Consider the following 24,362-nt stretch of genomic DNA (forward strand, 5'->3'; position numbering starts at 1 on the left):
ACCATCACTGAAGTAACAGGAGCGCTGAGATGGTCTCCAGAAAGGAAAGATGGGCGGGGTGCTGCACTTTCTGAAGGCAAGGCAAATTCTGCTGTGGCGTAAAAACAAGTCCCAGGCAAAATTTTGTAGGGAGACTCTCTTTAATGGGAGATTTTCCAAAAGCATCTAAGAGATTTAGGAGCACACGTCCTACTGAAAGCTATTAGGACGTGTGCTCCTAAATCCCACAGGTGCTTTTGAAAAATCTCCACCTTCAAGTTTAATGAGACAGTCCACAGTAACATTAGATCTGATAAAATATATAGGGGGTATAAACTCTGTTGTGTCAGGTGAACATTTAAGCACGTGATTAACGTTTTGCATCTGTAAGTCCCATTGGCTTCTGTTGGGTTTGGGGGAGATTTTAAAAAGAACAAGTGCCATTTAGATACCTAATTCCCACTGAAAGTTAAGCTTGTGGCTTAATTGCTTTCCTGAACAGGGGTCTTCACGCATAAGCCAGCCACTAATTGTTGGCGGGCAGTAACCTGCAGGTAGGTTGTTTCATCATTCTCCATGACTATTCGTTTTAATTTGTAATGTGATAGTGCCTCAAGGCCCCAGTCACGGATTGGGCCATTTTGCGCTAGGTGCTGTGTACACATAATGAAGAGACAGTCTCTGCCCCAAAGATCTTACAGGATACATATATTTACACTATGGGGTTTCTTGCACCTTCTCCTAAAGAGGTTTGTAGTTCGGCTGGGATCGATAAACTGATTGACATGGAAGTCATTTACAGGCCAGACATTCTTAGCATTAATAATCCGAGAACGTTTTGAGTCTCCTCAAAAGGCAATCAGAAATGCCAGAGATTGATCGGCCCAGTTAACTATGGCCAGGCATTCAAGACCCTGGAACAATGGGTTATTTACTTACTTTTCCAGCTTGTGTATTTGTTCCTCATTGTAGGCTAGCCCTAGAAAAGAGAAAGATACTTATTGGTCATGTGCCGGGAAAGAACATTGGGACCTTCCACATTCATACAGACTGATAAATGTACCTACATATACTCACAGCTGCTACACTATAGCAAGAGACCTCTTGAGGAAAAAACTACAGCTGAAATTTTCCTAACGGTGTTCAAGTCAACGGCAGTTGGGTGCCTAACTCACCAACTTCAGCTACTTACGCGGACTCATCCGGGTCTTCTTGAATTGCTTGTATATGAGCTGCATCTTCTCGAGGCAGCACTCCATCTGCCGGATGCTGTGGAACCAGGACATGAGATGTGTTTTCTTTCCATCCAAATGTTCAATTAAACCTTGTTTCAGACGAGGAGCTGGGTCTGCAGCAACCCATTTCCCTGTGAGTCGCACAGAGCGCAAAGCGGAGGCTGTGCCCCGTAGTGGATAGAGCACTGGACTGGGATTCAGGATAACTAGGGTTCTCTTCCCAGTTCTGCCACTGGCCTGTCGCATGACCCTGCGCATGTCCCCTCTCTATGCCTCAGTTTCGCCCTCTGTAAAATGGGGATAATTATACTGATCTCCTTTGTAAAGCCCTTTGAGGTTGACAAATGGAAAGCTCTACACAAAGCTAGGTATTACTACTACTACCCCAGCAGGACTTTGAAATCTAGGTGGCTAAGACCAGCCCTGAGGCATTCACTTGTCTCCTCACACAACGAACCACCAACTCCCTCCTTGTTAGTACTGCTACTAGCCTTTACATCAGGGTGTCCAGGCATCTCACTAGACTTAAGCGGAGACATTCAAGATGTTGAGAAGGCTGCATCGACACTGAGCCTTGTGTGAAGTCTCCCAGCATTGCATCAGCTGCAGGAATGGCTCCCCCAGCAGGAGCCCTTGCATAGAAAGAGCGCAAGCAGGTGCTTTTACCGCTGTGTTGTTTAGCCCTGCTCTGAGTGGGGTTAGACCACACACTGGTTAAAATACCAGTGTCCAGTCCACACCAAGGCTCCCACTGTTGCTAACAGAGATGGGATGCACAAGTGGGAGATTTTAACTAAAAGCTCAGTGCAGGAAAGGCTCAAGAGCTTAAACCCCATCTCCCTCTGCGGCAGCCAGCCAGGAATTCATCAGCGGGCTAGGCCTGGCCAAAGAAGGCTGTCCTGCAACTCTTCCCACGGGAGACCAGGATCATGCAAATTCATCCTTAACACACCCCTGTTATTGTGGTTGGTTGGTTCTGGTAGTGCCTGCAATGTTCTGAGGCATTTTCCAACCAGAAAAGCAGCACAGTCCCTGCTCCCAGGGCCGCCCAGAGGATTCAGGGGGCCTGAGGCAAAGTAATTTTGGGGGCCCCTTCCATAAAAAAAGCTGCAATATTATAGAATACTGTATTCCCATGGGGGCCCCTATGGGGCCCGGGGCAAATTGCCCCACTCTCCCCCCCCCAGGCAGCCCTGCCTGCTCCAAAAGAGATTTCCCAATGGTGCCTATTGCAAGCTTCTTCTCCCCCACCCCCAGCTTGTATTAGCCCAGGGATTGTGATGGTGGGTAGCGGGACGGAGAGGAACGTAGCTCTGCCACCTCTGCCCATAGCAGATGGGTGCTGCCCCTTCCCTCCCAGGCTTGGGGAGAGCAGCTCCCACTCCTATTAGCTCAACTGGTGCAGTGAGAACTCCCCTCCTGTTTCAATCTACTTTAACCCCTACGTATTGCACCTCTGAAATATTGTGCTTGTGCCTGGAGCTGGCTGCAAGCTCCCTGGAGCAGGGCCTGGGCATTTTTCATGGGTCCACTCCTCGGGCATTCAAATAAAAACAGAGCTGGCTGGTGTGGCATGGCATGGGTGGGGAGGCACTTAAACACCCTTGAGCTAAAGGGGAAATTGGGAGCCCACCAAGAAAACCTCAAACTGAGTCACAGAAGTGGGTTTATTTAGGAGCTAGTGCCCGAGACCACATTCTGCTTGTCAAACCTCCCCAGAGACTTGCTCTGCCAGCCTCACCTCCACCTACGCTGCCCCTCCCGTCTCCATTTAACCTCACCTTCACCTAGTCCTCTGCTCCTTTAGGTTTGGCTTCCGGACAATTCCTCCCCCGACACCTCCTTCATTTTCTATAGCTGTCAATTCATTTGCACTGCTCCATTTGCCTGAGGCAACCTCCCCATCTCCTTCCAAAGGGGAGTCCCGTCCCTCCAAACTTCTCCTTCTCACCTAAGCTTATCATCGACATTCACCCATAACGGGCATTATGACACTTGCCATGAGGGACATTATAAAAATAAGCAGCATTCTAAATATAGCTTAGTTTAAACAGCAATGACCTGGAAACACAGAGGCTTCTGAGTGCAATCTCTTCTGGCTCCTGGGGAAAAGCTCCGGCTCTGGCTTTATTAATACCATAAGACAGTCCCTAGTACTCTAATCCAGGAAACTGGCATCCTCAACGCAAACGTTAGATAAGAATGATAAAGAGCATCCTTGAGATCAAATGCCACCAGAGACTATAGTACCCAAGTGTATACACATTTATACGCATGTTTCTCTAGAAGCTGGGACTGAATTGTTCTCATAGCAGAAAGTGAAACAAGTTCCAAATAAGTAGCCTGAAATGAAATCATGCTCCCTAGAATCACAGCTGGCCAACGCACATGCACCAAGAACATTACTAGAAGGTTACAGGCAGTATGGTCCCAACTGGGCCTGGGAGTTGACAGTCAAAGAATCATAGAACCATGGGTTGGAAGGGACCGCAAGAGTCATCTAGTCTAATCCTGCATCTTGGCAGGGGGTTAGTTATGATGTGTGTGACAGTCCTGAGTTCTAATCCCAGTCCTGCCACTGACTCCATTTCCCTATTTATGAAAATGGGGATAATTATTAGAACAGACTGAAAAATGGGGGAGGGAGGGAATGCTGACATATTTGGTGCCAATTTTCCAAAGTTTTCCCACAACAATAATGATACGTTAAGAAAGTGCCTGGAGATGTATGGATGAAAGGCACTATAGTATGTCCAAAGTAATATTATTAGTGCTAATAATGGTACAGCTATTATTACTTAAATATATAGTGCAAAATAAGGTGCCAAATATTGGCAGTGTACTGGAACTGGATATGCATATATACAGTACACCACTTATATCTGACATAAAATTATCAATATCTTGCACTTAAATGCAAAGTAATATTAATATAAAACGTACTCTTAACTGTATGCAAATATTGGTAGTGTACTGTAACTTATACATCAATATAGGCACACACTATAAGTAGGTGTGTACAGCAATATACAGACAGTTGCATATGAAAATATATTAATGTTTTTCAACATTAAACAAAAGCTTATTCCACAAACCTATCTTCATGTGCCTGTTTCCTGTGCTTTACCAGCTCAGACAAAAGAGAGTCCAATGTCCCTTTATGTTCGGAGATGCTGTGGGAACATCTGGTGAGGTCTTCAGTGACCTACAGTGGGAAAGAAAAGGTCCAGACCAGGGCTCTCCATTAATCAGAGAAGTTCCACATGGGCTTCTCAGCTCCTTCCCACATAACACCCATAGCTGGAGCTACATACTCACAGTCTGCAGCCTTGTTTTCACCTCAGCCAGATCCTTCAGCTCTGGACTACCGTTCCCTCCAGAAACAGACTCATACCTATTAGACACAGATCAAAGCTTTATTAAACCAGAGGCCGGATTCAGAGGGGCTTTTCCTGCCCTGGGCTAAGAGGGGCAGATAACACCTGGGCAAATGAAAACCCTCCTCTTAAGCTGGAAGTTACAAAGGCATCTAGGAGATTTACAATCACAGCTCCCATTGAAATGAATGGGAATCACACCTCTAAATCCCCCTAGGCAGCTCTCTCAGCAATAAAATAACCCAACCCCAAATAAACCATTTTCCACCCCTGAGGTGATAAAACAAAGACGCAAGAGCTAAATGACCACGGGTAGGCTTGGATTTCACTGGAGCAGCAGTGACAGCAATGGACGTATTTAGTAGGATTGTCTGAGATTTCCCTGTAACTTGGTCTCTGATGGAAGTTCCACTAATGGAGCTTCTTAAATGGAAATAAAAGGCACATCAACGTAAGGAGTGCGGTCAGGCTGGAGGCAGCGCTCAGCAGAAATGCACTGTAATGGGTTTGAATCCTAGAGATTTAGAGACAGAAGAGACACATCCATCCTCCAGGGCGAATGCAGAATTGTTCCTTATAGTAGAGATTCTACAGGGTTTTGGACAGGGATTCCACCCATTCCCTTGGGAGAACAATGTCTCTGTCTGACTGACCTCCCCCTGGGATTTAGGTTAATGCAGTGTAACTCTTCACGCGGTTTTCATTTTACCGAGCAACAAGGCTCTTTTTTTCCATTTGCATTCAGCTGAAGATTCCAGCACTGGTGTCTCCTTGAATTTACGCTATGACTTCATCTCTGTGGCTTATATAGGTTTGCTGTACCCTGTAATATTCAATCTGAAAAACCCCAGAGAGCAGCCAGACCACCAGGGACTAAAATCCAAGTTCTTATGAAAGTGGAGACTGATCATCCAAGGGGGGGGAGGGGGAAGGGTAACCATTCAGCTCAGACATTCCTGCACATGCCCTACGTACAAGGATTGCAGGAACGTAACACTCACCAGCAACCCAGTTTACTCACAAGTCTCTTTCTCCACTGCCCCAATCATCTGGAGCACAATACCTACAGATAACCAGCAAGGGCTCCTGACAAGTTCCTCCTGCACAGAGCATTGCCTTGGTCACTTCGTTTCAGGAATAAAAGTAATATCAAGCTCTTGTACAGCACTTTTTAATCAGTAGATCTCAACGCGTTTTATAATGGAGACCAGTCTCATTAGTTACTTTTTACAGATGGGGAAACTGAGGCAGAGAGAGGGGAAATGACTTGCCCAAGGTCACCAGAGGGCAGGAATAGAAGCTGGGTCTCCCGAGTCCCAGCCCAGTGCTCTATCCAATAGGCTGCGCTGCCAAGCGCTGCCTCGAGTGGTGAGCTAGATCCAGTTCCTAGTGGACTGGCGTCCACATCACCAAAACTGCCACCATGGGTTGAAGATCTCAGCACAGAAGACAAGGACTGAATGGGCCCTGGAAACAGAATGGGAAAGTGGCTCAGATGGTCAGGGTGAAGGTACTCTACACTGGTGGAGGGAGAAGTGGGATACCGCACTGCTTCCTTTCCATGCTGTACCAGCTCTGTGGACAATAAAGGACCTCGGCCTCCTTGGCTGTCAGGGGAATTCTCTGCCTGGTGTTCCCCTCTGGATCCCTTGTTTGCACCTTGTGAGCTACATGCTCTGCCCTTGTTTTTGATTCTTTGTCTCCTGCAGTCAGTTAAGTTCTGGGTTCTGTGGCTGCGCACGTGGCCTTTGCTGTTACCCTGGTGAGTTCTGCTCCCCCTCCCAGGATTTAAATAGGCAGCACCAGATTCACCACAGAGACGTTAACGGAGCTCTACACATTTTTCTGTCACGCACGAGAGCAGCAGATGCCTCAGTACAGAAGGTGGGAAACCTACATCGTCCCAAGTCCGGAGAAGAGAACATGGCCTTTGGATTTATATTAACCAAGAGTCCTATAACTGACGCTCCAGTCGAGTAGGTGGGGGCCACCAAAGAGGCCTCAGGTGGATTTTTCCAAAGCCCCAGTGTGCGTGAGGAGCACAAATCCCAGTGGCTTGCCGCTAGACTTGTGCTCCTGAGTCATGCAGGAGTTTTGGAAACTTTCCCTCTTAATCCCTAACGTTCTGAGAGCTGCAATAACTTCTCTTCAAGCTCAAGTGACAAGGGCCTGTGCAGAGCCCCTATCGGACCAGCCCACGTGTGGGACAGACACAGCTCAGTGCCACGACCACATGCGCACAGCTGCAGAGCATCTTTACCCCTTGCTGCACAAGTGACAGCAACAAAGCGATACTTACAACACGAAGGCCTTCAGCTCGGTATGCTGCAAGCCGCTCAGCATCGAAACGGCCGCTTCCCTTCTCTCCACAACACGGGAGCACTTGGCTTTCAGGCTCTCACTGCAAAGAGACAGGTTTGTCTGGAATCATCCAACTCCCCTCACCCAAGGGGTGCAATGCAGCTGAACTTTGAGTGTTTGCCCGTTCGCAAACCCACTTTGCCAGAAGCTGGGAATGAGTGACAGGGGATGGATCACTTGATGATTCCCTGTTCTGTTCATTCCCTCTGGGGCACCTAGCATTGGCCACTGGGCTAGATGGCCCTTTGGTCTGACCCAGTAGGGCCGTTCTTGTGTTCTTAACTTGCTTCTAATCACATCTGCCTCTCCCCACCCCTCAAGCCCCAGCCTTGTGCTTCAGGGTTTCCTTTGGGTGCTTGTAACCATGAACGGTAGAATATACACAGCTCTATCATTTACTCTGATCACCTGATATTGGGGGCCCTATAACATGAGAGAGTTCTTGCTCCAAAGAGCTTAGAGTCTAAACAGGCAAGACACTGTACTATGGGCATTAACACTGCTATATTTACCACCCTGGCCTGAACCGACCCATCGGTGTCAGACTGTGACACGTGCTCAGCCACAGTGGGGACAAGGATTCCATCTGGAACACATGCTCTGAATGAATCTCTCGGGTGTCTCTAATTCACACACATGCACACACCCTTCTGCAGTTCAGAAGCAGAGAGAATATCCCCAAATTGTTTTATTTTTTTACATCTAACATTACACATGTGCGTGCGCGCACACACACACTTTCTCTCAATAGTATTGATCCAAACCACTGCAGCATATGCAGTGACACTGCAAGATTTGGAGCACCACTGTAGAATATTATTGGGGGATTGTCTGAGTAAGCGATCTGGTTCTCAAACACAAGATATTTCTATCAGCTACACAGAGAGAAAAGAAATCAAACAGTTCCGGCTGTTCTTTACACAGCACCAACAGGGTACACTGGCTGTCATGTACTTACATCACCCAGTAAAGACCTCTCAGAATAAACTCTTGACATTTCAAAAGTGACCGAGAGATCTTCAGTGTCTGGTGAACGGCACTCAGGACACCCTAGAAGGCAAAAGGGCACTGCCAATGACCATTCCTTCACTTGAGTGTGATTTCCAAAAGCCTATTTCAATCTTGAGCTGAAATCCCCAACATACCTTTGCCATGCTGCAGTCAGCTAGGACATCAACCTTTGGGACAAACTTTGGAAACTCATGTGACGCTGAAAACAAAGAGACATCGTTCAGAGCCCTTTGTGGGTATATTTCCTATATCACCCGCTATACAGAGGGACCCTCTGTGCTTCACGTTTGCTTCATAACAGGGAATCTCTCAAGGAGTTGCACTCTTGTGGATCAGCAGTGACATCTAGTGCCCACTTAGGCAAACCACAGGTATTACACCAGATATGGGGGACATTTTCCAAATCTCCCATGTGACTTAGAAGTCCAAGTTCTACTTTCAAAAATGACTTAGGCTTCTAAGTCACATAGGAAATGTTTAAAATTTTACCTACATCTTGGAAGTTGTACCATCAGCTCCTGTGCACAAAACACAAGCAGGAATGTAACTATCTGCCACTCTCATCTCAACCGATGTTTTATTATACAGACATCAACACAGAAAGCATCCTTCCCTGAAGGCTTTATGGGCACTTCTCTGTCTAATCTAATGGGAAGGGTAACGTTCTCCTCTCCGGCTCACATTGTGGGTCTCTGCAACACATTTTGCCCTGGAGGTCTGCACATGGAATAAAGAGAGGATATAAAGCAGCGAACTGCAGTGTGGATCCTAATACACAAAAGTACTTAGCAGGTAGAGAGCACTTTTGATCTCAAGTGAATTACAAATATTAACTAATTAATCCTCTTCATATCTTTAAGACATGGCTAAACAATTTACATTTTACAGATAGAGAATGAGAGGCAGAAAATTTTCACTCAAGCCCATAGAGGGAATCTGTCAGCTCTGGGATGAGAAGCTAGGAATTCCTTGTTCCTAGTCCTGCGCTCAGATCACTCGCCCACATCTCTGGGTTCAGCAGGGCAGAGCAGAGCTCAGACTTTATTAACTGATGGTAGCACCCGGATGTCTCAGCCAGGTCCTGGCCCCATTGTGCTAGGCACTCTACAGAGACATTGCAGGAGGTGGTTCCCACCCTAAAGAGTAATCTGAACGGACAAGACAGACAAAGGGTGGGAAAAGAGTATTATCATCACTCCCATTTTACAGATTGGTGACAGAGGCACAGAGAGGCTAAATGACTTCCCCATGGGCACACAGGAAATCTGTTTCAGAGATGAAAACTGAACCCAACCCAACCATGTCCAATGCCTTTAACCACAAAACCATCCCTTCCTCTCTGTTGAGCTTTGCCCTAATAATTTACAGCTCTGCAGTGAGACTCCAGATGAAGTGACCAAGAGCCCTGTATCAGGAGGACATTGCAAGCGTGACCATATGCGTGCATACACAGATGGCGGAAACTAAACCCACTAGAAGAGCTCAAATGGCTGGATTGGAAGCAGAAGGCTCCATTTTACGAGATGACTGTACTCACGATCTCTGAATTTCACTCCCACGGGCTCCTCCGGTACACTGCTCAGCAAGGTCAGTGGGCTATTTTCTGTGGTTCTGGAGAAATTGTGAGCTTGCAAGCTGGGTTCCAATTGATACGGGTGACCTTCAAAAAAATATTCTTGATGGTGAGGGGCTATATTTGTCTGCGTGAAGACAGCTTCTAAAAATATGGTGGTACTGAAACAAAAAGCAAACAAGGGAACAGAAGGGAAATAAAACATGAGGCTATCAGCAACCGAAATAATTTCACACAATAGCCAGTAGTTTCGCTATTATTCTGTCCACCCACCCCCCCAATCCTACTCTTGAGTTTATCGTTCACTAAAGGAAGCTCGGTTGGGATCCAGCAAAGCTTCCCGGCAGCATGCGGCATCAGACTTCTTTACAGTGATATTTATTGTGGATTGCCATTGCCCTAGCATTCGGTCACCTGAACACTTTAGCAGTCTGACCTAACTTCCAGTGACGTCAGGGGGAGACTTTCCTTTCACATCAATGGGTTTCGGATTATGCCCAATACGAGCAAAACAAACAAACAAAAAAACACTCAAGGATCACTTCTCCTCCAATGAAATGCAGCCTCCTGTGCAGTGGAGAGCAGCAGAGCAGGCATACAGGGGACAGCAATAAGCAACCCCTTCCAGCTGATACGCTTCCCTGGGGAAGCGCAGCTCAGCATTAAACTGAACCTTCTGCTTTTCCCACTGGTTTTTCAGCCGGTTTGGCCGAGGTGCAAAGAGAACACGTGCCTCTCCCAGGTGCACACCGTAAACCTGCAGTGAAAATTTGGCCTGCAACTCAGGGCTCCTGGATTCTTCTCCCAGATTTGCCAGGGGCTAAGCCGTGCTTACGTGTTGTAGGCATGGATGTAGATCCGGTGCATGGTAGCTTGCTGCAAGGAGAAGACATGGACCACTATCCTGTGCAGGATGTCAGTGGTTTCAGCAAAAAACTGATCAAAGCCCCAGCATTTTTCCTGATCAACTTCCAGAATGTTAGCCAGTATGGGGATGAGCTGGCTCTTCAGCCCCCTGAAGCGAAGGAAAGGAAATGAAGATGTTTATCATATATATATATATATATATATATATATATATATATATATACACACACACACACACACACACGCACACACAAAATAACAAAAAATAAATAAAAATAAAAATAAAAATGAACAGAAGACAGTGCGTTCCAATGGATAGGATGCTGGACTGGGAATCAGGAGACCGGGGTTCTATTCCCAGCTTTGCCACTGACCTCTGTGTGACCTTGGGCAAGTTACTTCCCCTTTCTGTGCCTCTGTAAAATGGAGATACTACTAGGCCTTCTTTTGTAAAGCGCCTTGAAATCTACAGATGAAAAGCATGTGCCCCAGATTAAGAACCCAGGCACTCTATGATCCTGATCCAACTCCCTTTATAATTTTTCCAATCAACTTCAAACAGAATGGGACTGGGAATTATAAGGATGATACATCATCAAATTGTATGCCACTTACTCCCCATTTCATGGCATGGCCGAATAGCTTCCCTGACGAGCTCTCAGGAACGCATGGCCTACGCTTTGTCATCATTAAGGATACGTTCAGCTTTCCTTGACACAGCCCCATACAATATTCATCCAGCATCCATGGGCTTGTCACATGCATTTCTCCAGATGCTCCATTACAATTTAGCCCTCGCCAATGAATCAAACTCAGGACCCAGAGAGTTTGTTTTCCCAATATTCATTTCCCTGGGGATGTAACAGAGACTAAATAGATGGGTTCACAGGCTGTCAGGCAGGAAGAGACAGACTGACTATAAACCTCTTTTGAATCCCTGAAGCCTCATCTTGATAGGATGGAAAGATTGGCGGGGGGGGGGGGAGCGAGGGGAGGGTTTAAGAAATGAATGCCTTTTCTTTTAAGGTGAATTTAGGGCTGGTGAGAGGTGCTGTATTGACAGCCCTAGAGACTGAAACCCCTTCTTTAGCCACAGGAGAGGGATGGCACAGACAGCAGCAACAGCTTAAGCGTAGAGCTGCTTGGGAATATTTTGACTAACTGGTTTTTCGCCCACTCGTTCAAGCCGAAGCTGTTTGCAGAACAATGTCCATTTCCCAACTCAAAAAAAAAGGATCGGATTTTTCCCCCCCACCCAGAATGGTTGAAACCCCCATTTCAACATTTTCAAAGTGCAAAGTTTTGTTCAAATCAAAAGGCCTTGTTCAAAACTGTAGTGAATTTAAACTAAAAAGAGTTTACGTTGCAACCAGAACAAAAAGTTTTGATTGGCCCTGTGACGTTGTGCAGTCCATATGGTTTTATAAAAACATGATAATAAGTGAATATAATGTAACTGGGATAGTTTTAGAAAAATATGGTAAGAAGTGAATATAACATCACTGGGATAAGCTTCATGCAAAAGGTCTCTTGTAAGGTATCATTACAAAGCTTATAATCTACTGAGTGTGATCATCCGATTTGTATAAATGTACCACTCACATCTAAAACTAGAAATATAAAATATAACTCTGAGGGCCTATTGTAATTATGTAATGATGGTTTGGAATCTTGATGACTCCCATTGTCTGTAGATGGCTGTGTTTACCTGTGAGTCTTCCTGTATATGTTTCAGAGTAGCAACCGTGTTAGTCTGTATCCGCAAAAAGAACAGGAGTACTTGGAATCACTCTGTATGCATCCGAAGAAGTGGGCTGTGGTCCACGAAAGCTTATGCTCTATAAATTTGTTAGTCTCTAAGGTGCCACAAGTACTCCTGTTCTTTTTCCTGTATATGTGTGTGCTGGCAAGTGAGTAATGAAGTCTTGCAGTGACATGTGATCATGTCACCTGAACTGGAATCCATCTTTAACCTGGTGCTTTTCCAGTGAGAGGGGGTGGAAACCCAGAGGGACGAAGGGTTCCCGCCTTATGCAAACGATATATAAAGGGGTGGAAGAGAACAAAGGGGGGAGAGGAGCCATCATGAAGAATCCCCTAGCTATCACCTGAGCTGCAACAAGAGCTGTACCAGGGGAAAGAATTGTGCCCAGGCCTGGAAGGTGTCCAGTCTGAGAAAAAAAACTTACTGAAGCATCTGAGGGTGAGATTATCTGTATTCAGTTTGATTAGACATAGATTTGCACATTTTATTGTATTTTGCTTGGTGACTTACTTTGTTCTGTCTGTTACTACTTGGAACCACTTAAATCCTACTGTCTGTATTTAATAAAAATCACTTTTATTTAGTAATTTACTCAGAGTATGTATTAATACCTGGGGGAGCAAACAACTGTGCACAACTCTATCAGTGTTATCGAGGACGAACAATTTATGAGTTGGCCTTGCATAAGCTTTATGCAGGGTAAAACGGATTTATCTGGGTTTAGACCCCATTGGGAGTTGGGCATCTGAGTGCTAAAGACAAGCACACTTCTGTGAGCTGTTTTCAGGTAAACTTGCAGCTTTGGGGCAAGTGATTCAGACCCTGGGTCCGTGTTGGAGCAGATGGGAAAGTCTGGCTCAGCAAGACAGGGTGCTGGAGTCCTGAGCTGGCAGGGAAAACAGGAGCAGGGGTAGTCTTGGCACATCGGGTGGCAGCTCCCAAGGGGGTTTCTGTGATCCAACCCGTCACAGGCCCAAACGGAACTTTGCGGGGGGGGGAAGGGAGGGGGGAATTTTTGGTTCATGCAAATTTTCTAGATTTCGACTCTTCCTCCCAATTTAGGATGAGAAAAATTCTCGGTAACTTGAAAATTTTCACAGAATGGGAAAACCATTGCTCAGGTAAGCTTTAGTAAAGTGTTCACCTTGCCCCATCCATAGGTTTCAACCCTGACCTCAGGTGCCCAGATAGCACAGCAAGGGGCACAGTACAAGACCTGGAACAAAATAGACTTGGGAGGAGCAGGGATGGTTTTTACGGCACTGGTGTGTTTTACAATGTGGACACTTGCCCACATTGGAAATGTCCTAATTCCCTGGCAGTATATTTCACACGGATTATCAGAAGGGTGTGGACAGAATTTTATTTCTTTAGTTTTCATCAGCTGTTTGAAGGCAATGCAGATACAAAGGGTGGCCTTTTGCTGCCGATGGACAGTGCCTTAGCACTGAAACTTCAGCTTCTGATGTCTCTGGGGAACTACGTAAGGAAACTCACTCATTGTACAAAAGTAGAAGAATTGGAATAAAGGTGCTCGGCTCATTTTTCCTCCTCACATGAGCTGTGCCTCGTGCCATGCGTAGGCAAGGCACCGAGGAGAGGAAGCGGGGGAGGGGGGGTTATAAGTTACTATCACCTCAAAGCATGTTAACAGAAAGGACACTGGGACAGAGGCTACAAAGTATTAGAAAGACTGTTCCAAAATGGAGCACCAGTGATGTATATTTTTTCCAATGCCCTCCCATAATGCACTTCCTCCTAGACCAGAGCTGGTGCAACCCATTAGGTGACGTAGGCAGTCGCCTAGGGCGCTAACATTTGGGGGGTGGCGACCAAATCTTCGGCCACCCTGGTCATCGGCAGTATTTCGGGGGCGGGACCTTCTGCCGCCTCTGTTGGGGGCAGGACCTTCCGCTGCCTAAGGCGGCAAAAAAGCTGGTGGCGCTCCTGTCCTAGACACTTACAAACATGAATGAATCCAAACTGCTTTGTGTTGTAGGTGAATATAATTATTTACATTTTGCAGATGGGAAAACAGAGGCACAGAGAGGGGAAAATGCCAAAAACCTCAAGTTAACCTCATTTTTTTTTTTTTTTTTGGCCTAATACAGCACCGGGAGTCAGCGCCAGGAACAGAACCCAGGCTTTTCTGGCCCAGAGTCTCATTCTCTAATTATGAGCCTGTGTTAATACACAACTGAGACACATGGGAAGAGAGGAAGTAGATAGAAGTTGGGGAGCTCATTGACAAAAAGAACCTCCCTGGCTGGGGTTTTAAGATTAACCATTTAGCTCCTGGAGAAAGAAGAGAGACAGTGGAACTTTCAGGATCACCTCAGAAGTCCGAACACATTGCAGAAATTATTCAACTAAAATCCCACACAGTAGTGCAGCTACTACAGATTAACATGACTGTGAGAAGTCTCCAAGTTATTTCAAACAATGATATGCTTGCATACTGGTTATGGGCTTGATCCCAGTGATAAGTCATTAGGGCTGCTAGGTTCAATAAGGACTCATGGCACGATTACACCCTAAATTCTGATTTTAAATACCAAAGCTATCTTCTACTGTGAAAGGATTAATATAGACACTGTCAATAGTGGGAAATTTTGGAATTAACCAAAACAACGTGAGTCACTTCAACTGAGAGGGATAATGTGACAAAATGGGCAAATTCTCTTTCCCTGGATTTATAGCATGGGACAAACACTAACTGTTTTGAGGCACTTTATATACACTTAGGCCCTTTAATACCACTCCAGCCTTAACATAAATGAGAATCAGGCCCCAGGTACATATTAACAAGTACCTCACAGGAGACAGATACACAGTCACAGAAGACTATAATGAAGGGCACAGAGATAGCAATGGGCTCCACACATTCTCTTTGAGGCTTCAGTCACCGCTTTTTAGAGCCTTGTATTGCTCTGAAAGTCTTAATCATGCTCAAGTTGTTTATTTCAACACCAGCCACGCGCCCAGCGCTGTACGGGACACGGGACACTCGGGAGGGTCGTGGGTCGCTGGGATTGAAGTAACGCACCTTATGATCGACAAGCAAGAGCCTCCTCTGCCTGAGCAAAAAGCCCCAGCTCTGTTGGCTCAAAGGATGTAGCCAACTCAACCATCTCTGCAGTCCAGCCACTGGGGGGGGGGGCGGGGCGCACAGCTATGTTGTGTAAGCATGCGTGACAAGTCCCCGCCCCCGAGAGCTTATAATCAGAGACAGAGAAAATGGGATGCATGGAGAAGTCCAGCAGATGGAGCGAGTAGGCTTTTACAGCTGAGATGTTCAGTGCCCAAATCCCATAGAACAAGGCGTGCACGTCTCCATAAGCACCATTGAAAAATATCCTTTATATAGCGGTATTCATATTATTACAGACGCGCTTGGTCCAGGCACTATGGGAGGAGCAAATCTAGGGGAGGGACGTTTGCATGCCATAACTACATCCCTGGAGTATGCCGAGGGCAGGGCAGAGTCCCTGTGCTCTTTTCCAACCCAAAGCAGCACTTCTGGCCATGCAACTCACTGACTGGTTGGAGACTCTATGATCAAAGCAGGAGGTGGGACAGCTCCCTGGAAGCAGAGACTGCAGGCTAACTCCACCCCCTCCAATACTCACACAGACAGTTGGCAGGTGATGGGCAGCTCGTAGCGCCACTCAATGGGCCCGTTCTCCTGCCTCTGGACACCTGCGATAGCTCCAGCGGGTTTCTCGGTCGTTATTTTATACCTGTTGAAAGAAAAGTCGTTTCTGTTGTGTGGAAACTGGACAACCGGCCTCCCCTTGGCACATTCCAACCACTTCTTGGCAAGTCCTAGGGGATACGGGCAGAGAGAGGGAGTGAAATGGAGCGGCTAAGGAGAAAATCAGTCTCCACCTTCCCACATCATCAGGGAGGAGTTTCAATTGACAGAACCAAAATTTACCAACACGAGGTGCCTTAATTGCACATGGAAAACCAGACCAACAGGAACAAGCGAACAGAGACTGTGCGTGCTAGCGAAGCAAATGGGAAATTGCACGTACAGCCACATAACCCCCACACGCTTAGACTAGTTTGCACCTGCCTGTTTCCTGGGTGCCATTTAGGCATCTGCTTTTTGAAGCTGTGATCCAGAATGATCAACCCCCAACCCAGAAGTACAAAGGTATGAAAAGAAAAATCCCAAACCTGTTTGCATCATCCCTCGGGGGAAAAGCTGCGTCGCTTTCAGAAGACAGTGCGTGGGGGGAAGGGAGGACATTTCAAGCAACAGCATGGAAGTCAAGTCAGAAGCTGCCCCGTCTTTCAGCCGTTAAACCACAAAGCCACAGAAACACCGTTATCAGGGCAAACATACCATAGAAAGGGGCACTGATTGCCAACTGCAGCTCTGCCGTCTTCCTGCCTGGATCCTCGCTCTGAGCAGAACCCAGTTAATCCCTCATGTACTTGAGTTAGGGACAGCACAGCCGGCTTGGTCTCCAAGGGGGCTTTAGTGCCCGCCCCTGTAGTGCTAACCACACGGGCGGTCAATAGCAGGGGCTGCATTGGTGACTTGCCAAGATGGGGCAGCCCCCCAGAAAGTACAGTCCCTACTACATCGTTCGTGTTCTATCTTGCCCCAAGAGGCCTTTCCTAAGAACAGCATGGAGCAGGGCATGCTGGGAACTGCAGATGAAGCCAGCCACAGGCTACACTTCCAGCAGATCTAAAGTATACATGAGAATCTGGGTGATTAAATCATCAGTAAGCTAAGGTGCATAAACACAAACAGACCCGGTCAATTCCACATTCATAGAAAACAGCACAATGAGGAATCGGTAGCTGAAATGGGTCTTCAGCAGACATCTGAGGCTCAGAGCCTCGTATCGGGACAGAGGAAGGACTCGAGAAAAGGATGCAACACAAGGACTGGGAGGCACTGGCAGATCTGGAGGGGCACACAGCACTGGCAGAGCAGGAGGTATTACAGGTCAGGATTGGGGTGCACTGTTAGCTCTCCACGTAGCCTACCTCGCCCACTCGTCACTACAGCTTCTCACTTTAGGACCCAATTCAATTCACCAAACTCAGCCAAAACAGACAACACAAAGCCCATTTAAACACCGCACTCCTGTCGGCGGCACTACCTACATGATTTCTTTATTCTTGCGAGGTCCGCCGAAGGGGATAAATGGGAGACTGCCCGTAGCAGCATGGTAAAAGGTTACCCCAATGCTCCACAGATCTACAGTCACCCCATAAGCCTTTTGCTGGGGTTTTCTCAGAACCGCTCGCTCGTACATGTCCGGGTGCTAATGGGACAAAGTGGAAGAAAAGCATTGTGAATGAATCTGCTTTACTTACAGCAGGTCGGTCATGGAAGCCAAGATTTCCCCAGTGACTAGTGATTTAGGGTTCTTCCATTTTTGGGTGCCCAACTTGAGACACTTCAGAGGGCTTGGTTTTCTGAAAACGCAGGCACCGAAAATCTGGTCCCTGTAAGCTGGGCTCCCCAAAATTGAGGCACTCCAAATCTCCAGTCACTTTCAAAAACCTTGGCCATAGAAAGTGAAGTTCAAGCAAATGAGTGTCTATGAATGAAACGCTTGGGGACAGAGGAGGTCGTCCATTGTAAGTGGACAGAGCAACGGACTGAAACTAGACACCGAGGATCTAGTCCCAGCTCTGTCACTGACCTGCTGGATGATCCTGGGCAAGTCACATTCCCCTCCCCCCCCCGTGACTCAGTTTCCCCATTGGTAAAATGGGGATAATGATAGTGGGCTCCTATGTAAAACACTTTTGAGATCTACCGATGCAGAGTGCTATAGCAGAGCGAGGTATTGTTATTATACGCTAAGCATAGCGACAGCCCATGCTCCTACCGTTCCAGACCATGTATGCTGAGAAAAGTGACCCTTCCTTCCTGAACTCTTGCTCGTTAAGCAACTGGCATTTTGCTTTACTCACAAGATATTCCTCTGTCCCGTAGACCGACACAAACTTCTCGTCATCGTCCAGCTCTCGAGCGGCCCCAAAATCCGTGAGCTTATAGATGCTCTGCCCGTCTTCCCCCACCAGCCGCATGATGTTTCCTGGTTTGATGTCTCTATGGACAATGCTGTTCTCACGAAGGTGGTTCATGCCGGCCACTACGAGCACAATGGGAAAGTGAGACACTGCTTAGAATGGCCTCCGCTTCTCTGAGCCGGCTTTGCAAACAGGCAGCGGTATGGACTAAAATTGAGGCAGGCAGGTGGCCCTGGGTTCAGCTTTCAGACCCGGTGAAGCTAACGTGAATTTGTGATAAACAGAGAAGACTCAAGAGCATGACGCCCATTCTAAAGAGGCGAAGCACGCACAGGCAAACCATACCATCTCAGACATGTGATAACATGAGCATCACCTACTTTCTTGTTCAGTTGCAGTTAAGTCTCTCAGCTCCCTCAGAATGCCGAGGGCATCCTCAGAATCCAAGCACCTCGATGGAGAAGCATAGGGTGACATTCCTGACATGCTCAGGGCAGGCTTGCTACAGGGACCGAGAGCATTGCAGCACCTAGAGTCCTGCCAACATAGGCTCATGGAAATGCCCACTCATCAAATGGCCTCTCAGTATAAGGGTTCGGTTCCAGGGTATGGAGTCTTTCACCTGCCAAGTCATTGGTTCAAATCCAGCTTGGGTCAGTAGTGACAGCCAGCCTGGATTTGGTGGCCTGAATTTGGCAGTCTCAGTTCTTAAGGGAACTGACTAACAGTCACAGCTGGCCTCAGCAAAGGACAAGTGGGTAGGGGAAGTGCACTTCTGGCAGAGGGACCATACTCCCTGTGTATTCGGCAGACAAAGGCCTTCACTCTCCACCATTCCCACTGCTTTGTAAAATGAACCTCCAGGCATGCAGTAAGTTAGTTAGTTTTTGCCCCCATCCACATCTTTACACAACAGCAGATCTGACGAGGAGCTGAGTGTGAGGAGAGCTGGTACAGGAGGAGATTAATAAGACTGGAACTTTTCAGCTTGGAAAAGAGACGATTAAGGAGGGATATGATAGAGGTCTATAAAATCATGACTGCTGTGGAGAAAGTAAATAAGGAAGTGTTATTTACTCCATCTCATAACACAAGAACTAGGGGTCACCAAATGAAATTAATAGACAGAAGGTTTAAAACAAATAAAAGGAACACACAACACACTGTCAACCTGTGAACTCCTTGCCAGAGGATGTTGTGAAGGCCAAGGTTAAAAAAAAAGAACTAGGTAAGTTCATGGAGGATAGGTCATCAATGGCTATTAGCCAGAATGGGCAGGAATGTTTGCCAGAAGCTGGGAATGGGTGACAGGGGATGGATCACTTGATGATTACCTGTTCTGTTCATTTCCTCTGGGGCACCCGGCATTGGCCCCTGTCGGACGACAGGATACTGGGCTAGATGGACCTTTGATCTGACCCAGTGTGGCCATTCTTACATACAGTAGAATGCAAATCCCATGTCCCCACTAGCTGCATCGAGCACCCGTTTATCCCCCTTTCCCGTCACAGTCACCCAAGCCAGTAGCTCTGAGACTTACCAACACAATGCAACACGATGAGGAATTCTGACTCAGACAAGCCAAAGGAGTTCTCTGGCTCTTCCAACACGCTCAGCAAGCTCCCACGTGAGCAGTACTCCATCACCAGCACCTTCTGCTTGCTGTTTCCCTGGGTCTGGGGGGCAGAAGGAGAGATGGATCCCTTGAGCAGCATTCTGAGAAACAGGAACCCTGCAACGCTTTGTTATGCACAGAGTCCCGGGGCAGGCTGCTGTGTCCCACCCTTTGCCCCTTCCATGGAAGTGTGGTGTCCCTTCCTTGTCCAAGAAGCTTACGTGGCTCTTCTAGTCAGAGACGACGGACTGCACAGGCAAGAGAACGTTGGGTGGGAAAATGAGCTCTGCCACCCAAAACAAAGTCCTTGATTAACACAATACACCCCACCCAGAACTCGAAGGAATTGGCAAATGAACCACTTGAGTGTGCAATCCAGGACACTTGGCTCCATCGCCTAGGGTGTGGGATTCTGGGTAGACTAGTGGTTAAAGCACCAGATGTGATGGCAGGGCACCTGAGTTCTATTCCTAGCTGCATCACTCAGCTGCCTTGGGGCCTTGGCCAAGTCACTTCAACGCGCCATCCATCAGTGGGGAATAACACCACAGGGATGCTGGAAGATGTCACGAGTGAATGTTTGTAAAGTGCTTTGAGCTGAAACAATAGGGAGGGTTGAGGGTGAGTAGAGAAAAGCCACAGGAAACAGCTGTGGTTATTCAGCAGTGGCACATCCCGGCAACAGGTGCCCTGTCACAGCTGCTAAAAGCCAAGTCCCGCTGCATTACCACCAAGCCACACCTTTCCCACCATAGAGCTAGTGACAGACTTACAGTCTCTTCAACTGCAAACAGTTTGACGATGTTCTTATGGTTTAATTTCCTCAGCACCTCAAACTCTCTCATCTGCACCTCCTGTGGTCTGAGGTAGCTGGCATTATTAAAGACCTTCACAGCAACCAGCTCCCCTGATCTCTGGGCAAGGAGGAGAAAAGATACAGGATAGATTCAGAGTGCAGCCCCCAGGTGGAATGCTAACCCGCCAGGAAAACAGGTTAGTGGACAACACGTGCTCTGTAGAGGGGGGACGGTTCTGTGCTAGCGGGGACGATAAAAACGAAGCCAGAAGGCAGCTCAGTTTCCAGTTGGGAATGAAAGGATTAAGGGGGAGGATTTCAAAGGCACAAAGGGAATGCCCAGCTCCCATTGAAAATCAAATTCCCCTTTACGTCATCTCAAAATCTCCCCGCAAGATCCAGAGCGGCCCTGGGTTTCACACACTGTTCATTCGCCACCGCCGCTCACGGCTGCAGTACAGTAGCTGGTGGTTTGACTCTCTCCCTAGTTCTGTTCCCCATTTCAGACCCAGCCTGGCGCCGTCATGCAGTTCCTGTCCTGACCGAATAGCTCAGCCATGGTTAGTACATTGCAGTTTGGAAAGCAAACAATCCTGGCAATGTATGTGTTTCTTTGTAGGATTCACCCATTCTCCCCATTGCAAAGCAAGGGCAGCGATGCTTACTGCACTTCCTTCTGTGCCCCCGAAGCCCAGGTGAACGGTGCTGAGCGGGACATGTTTATCCAGTTCTGTAAAACATCTCCAGCGAGGCCCGAAACCATCACCCCCAGTCTTTCCTCCACGAGAGTTAGTGGTTTACATTATAAAGCATCCTTTAAACTGAATCTCCTTCCAAAGCCCGACTCTGAACTGAGCAATGAGACAACCCTCTGAATAAACTTCAGAGAGCAGAGACACTGATCAGCATCTGGCCCAATCCCAGTGGGTTCATTTCCTGGAACTCACGCACGATACATTCCAATGATTATGAGTGGCATTTTCAAAAACGTTCGGCATTTGCCTCCCTTCCCCCAAGGTCACAGGGAGTTTTACCATGGGCATAGAACGGGAACACAGATAAGCCAAGGCATCTTGAAAAACCCAACCATATCCTTAGTCTAAACGACCCCTTGAAAACCATGGCCTAAGTCAGCCTCAGAATGAAAACTGGCCTGGATCAGGTTATAACATGAAAATGCCTTGGATGATTTTGCAGCCCGCTGTCTTTGCTCGAGGAAGAGAGCAGTGCAGGGACTGTAAAATGATGATCAACGGTACGGATACAAAATCAAGCCTGGCTTTGCTCACTGGGCTGCGCAGCATGGGGCAATGGCTGCAGGGCACCAACAGGGCACGGAGTGATAGTGATAGAAACTACCCACCCAGGACTAATTTACACATAGTTGAGATGAGAAGGGCATGCCAGGGGATTGACGGTTGAGAGCGGGTTGCAAGAGAGTGCATGGGAAGGGTTGGTAGCTGCGCTGGGGTGCACATCGCTTGGGAATTTGTGGGAGGGTTTGGAAGCATGTAACAAATTGGGAGGTCTTAGCAGCTGGAAGATCAGAGTAGGGTTGGTTGTTGAGAGGGGGGTTGGCCACACGTCGCTAGGGGGTGTGTGTGTGTGTGTGTGTGTGTGTGTGCGTGTGTGTGCGCACGCTGGGTTGGACAGACTGGAGAGAAATCGAGTTAGGAGCCTACGTGAGTCCATGTACTGCCAGTAAACTCTGCACCCGAGAGAAGAATGTGCGCGCTGCAACCGAATCAACTCAGGCTTCCCACCCCCAGGGCATTCATAGATTCATAGATTATAGGACTGGAAGGGACCTTGAGAGGTCATCGAGTCCAGTCCCCTGCCCGCATGGCAGGACCAAATACTGCCTAGACCATCCCTAATAGACATTTATCTAACCTACTCTTAAATATCTCCAGAGACGGAGATTCCACAACCTCCCTAGGCAATCTGTTCCAGTGTTTAACCACCCTGCATCTCATCCTGTGCTCTCCTCCTGCCCCTCACTCACCTTACTGCGGGCTTTGTACACGCTGGCTGTAGCCCCTTGGCCCAGCACATCGTCCATATTCCAGAGGTAGTTGGGCGTGCTCTGCATTTTCAGTATGAGGCCAGCTCAACTCTGAGCTGTGAGGCAGTGGGGAGAAGACAAGTCTGTGAGGAAAAGAGCCGTTTACACACATGGACAACCCCGGCAGACAGTAAAGTCATACCAGCCCCAGTGTGCTTTCACACGCCTCCCTGCTGTTTTAACCCTCATTCCACTTCTCCTGCTGCCCAAAATGAGATGTGGGACCAAGCCACACACAGCCTGGACAAGGAGATGAACCTCCTCACCGCTTGGAGGGTTCAGATCCCGTCTGTTTCCATAAGAAGCTGATTGTAACAGCCAGCCACACCTACTACTGCACGGGTGTCACTGAACCAACACACAGCCTCACAGCAGCGGCTTGTCTAAGAAGTCTGATCCCTATGGGTTAAAGCCCAGTCCGCTGCCACTGCAGCTGTCAGAGAATCTCCATCAGACGTCAGCAGAAGAGATGGGAGTTGACACACGGCTGAGTTCCGATTCTGTCCAGCAGAGGTCAGTGGTGCACAGACAATACCTATCAGCATAACCAGGAACAATCTGTCTCCAACAGCATCATTATTCAGGGGTTACTGACCCACCTCACCCACCCCGTTCTCCATGTGTCCACTGCCCCTCCCCACCCCATCTCCAACTCTTCTGCTGTTTCTTGCTAAAGTGGAGTCCTTCTGTCTCCCTTAAAAAGCAGCCACCAACCTCCCTCTGCAAACAACATGAAAGCAGAGCTCAGAAAGGATGGGAGAAGATGGGGTAAGGATAGAGCTGTGAACCTTGTGCAGGGAAACCCAGTCAGAAGCCACTCAGGCTGGTAAAGAAACACTGACTGATGCAAGAAAAATACTAAGCGTTGAGGGCTGCAAGGTAAGAGAGGCACCTCCCAGCTGCAAGCACAGAAACCTATAGGATTGCAACACCAGCTTCGCAGCCACTGGTTAAAGAGGAAGCACTCAGCTTCCTGCCCCAAGAGCAAAAAAATTCCCAGACCCAGAGCAGTCTCTGCTCAGCATTCAAATCTCACTTACCAGCAGCAGCATCTCAGTACAGTGAACCTGCAAGCTCATGTGGTCATTAGAAATGGGCTTGTGCCAAACTCCACAGTGGGACGTCCCAGACTTGAGTGGTGTGTGAGATTGCACTTGGGCAGAGGGACACACTGGGAGACAGCTCGGCATCCAAATTGGGATCCAGATCCAAGTTTTGCACTTGAACCCCTCACGACAAAGAGCTGAACCAAAATTCTATGTCCAAACACTCCTGAAGTTCATACGTCTGCAGTTCTGTCACTTGTGCCCACCTGCAATTGTTCTAGGGAAGAGTGCACAAGCACACGCTTCCGTTGGCCTTTGACGCTGTCCCCTCACAGGAGAATGCCAGTTGAGGCATATTCGGGACTGGACAACTCACTATGAACACCCCACTGGGGAATGGGAAGCAAATGGGGCACATCATGCTTCTTACAAGCAACCGTCAGGGCTTCAGCGGGATACCCATCCAACCCTACTCATCAGATAACTCTCCCCATAGGTGAAAGCCATTGTGCAGAATTGATTGGTGACAAATGGCTGCCATGTTCCACTGCAGAGGTGTCTGTACTCCTGTGATGAGCCAAACTCGCTTCCTCCCACCCCCGAACACCCCATCCATCACACAGTGCTGTCGTCTTCCTGGCAGCTGCCCTTCACCCCCTTCAGTGG

At 47.8% G+C, this 24,362-nt stretch overlaps 1 protein-coding gene across 1 annotated transcript in view; it reads right to left on the bottom strand.

Moving 5' to 3' along the window:
- The window catches only part of IKBKE (inhibitor of nuclear factor kappa B kinase subunit epsilon), a 32,862-nt gene extending 10,182 nt beyond the window's left edge, over nucleotides 1-22,680 (bottom strand). The window contains exons 1-15 of the mRNA XM_054024925.1: nucleotides 22,591-22,680; nucleotides 20,563-20,703; nucleotides 19,715-19,850; nucleotides 18,115-18,296; nucleotides 17,296-17,456; nucleotides 15,798-15,908; nucleotides 10,372-10,551; nucleotides 9,501-9,697; nucleotides 8,098-8,162; nucleotides 7,911-8,002; nucleotides 6,891-6,992; nucleotides 4,533-4,608; nucleotides 4,310-4,419; nucleotides 1,172-1,248; nucleotides 919-958 (exon numbers count right to left, since the gene is read on the bottom strand). Coding sequence (XP_053880900.1) covers nucleotides 919-958; nucleotides 1,172-1,248; nucleotides 4,310-4,419; nucleotides 4,533-4,608; nucleotides 6,891-6,992; nucleotides 7,911-8,002; nucleotides 8,098-8,162; nucleotides 9,501-9,697; nucleotides 10,372-10,551; nucleotides 15,798-15,908; nucleotides 17,296-17,456; nucleotides 18,115-18,296; nucleotides 19,715-19,850; nucleotides 20,563-20,703; nucleotides 22,591-22,677 — 1,757 coding nt within the window. The 5' untranslated portion in view covers nucleotides 22,678-22,680. The remainder of the gene's footprint in view (nucleotides 1-918; nucleotides 959-1,171; nucleotides 1,249-4,309; nucleotides 4,420-4,532; nucleotides 4,609-6,890; nucleotides 6,993-7,910; nucleotides 8,003-8,097; nucleotides 8,163-9,500; nucleotides 9,698-10,371; nucleotides 10,552-15,797; nucleotides 15,909-17,295; nucleotides 17,457-18,114; nucleotides 18,297-19,714; nucleotides 19,851-20,562; nucleotides 20,704-22,590) is intronic.
- Nucleotides 22,681-24,362: the final 1,682 nt, after the last annotated feature.

This window comes from Malaclemys terrapin, chromosome 4 (assembly GCF_027887155.1).
Source record: "Malaclemys terrapin pileata isolate rMalTer1 chromosome 4, rMalTer1.hap1, whole genome shotgun sequence".
In the NCBI taxonomy this organism is placed as follows: Eukaryota; Metazoa; Chordata; order Testudines; family Emydidae; genus Malaclemys; species Malaclemys terrapin.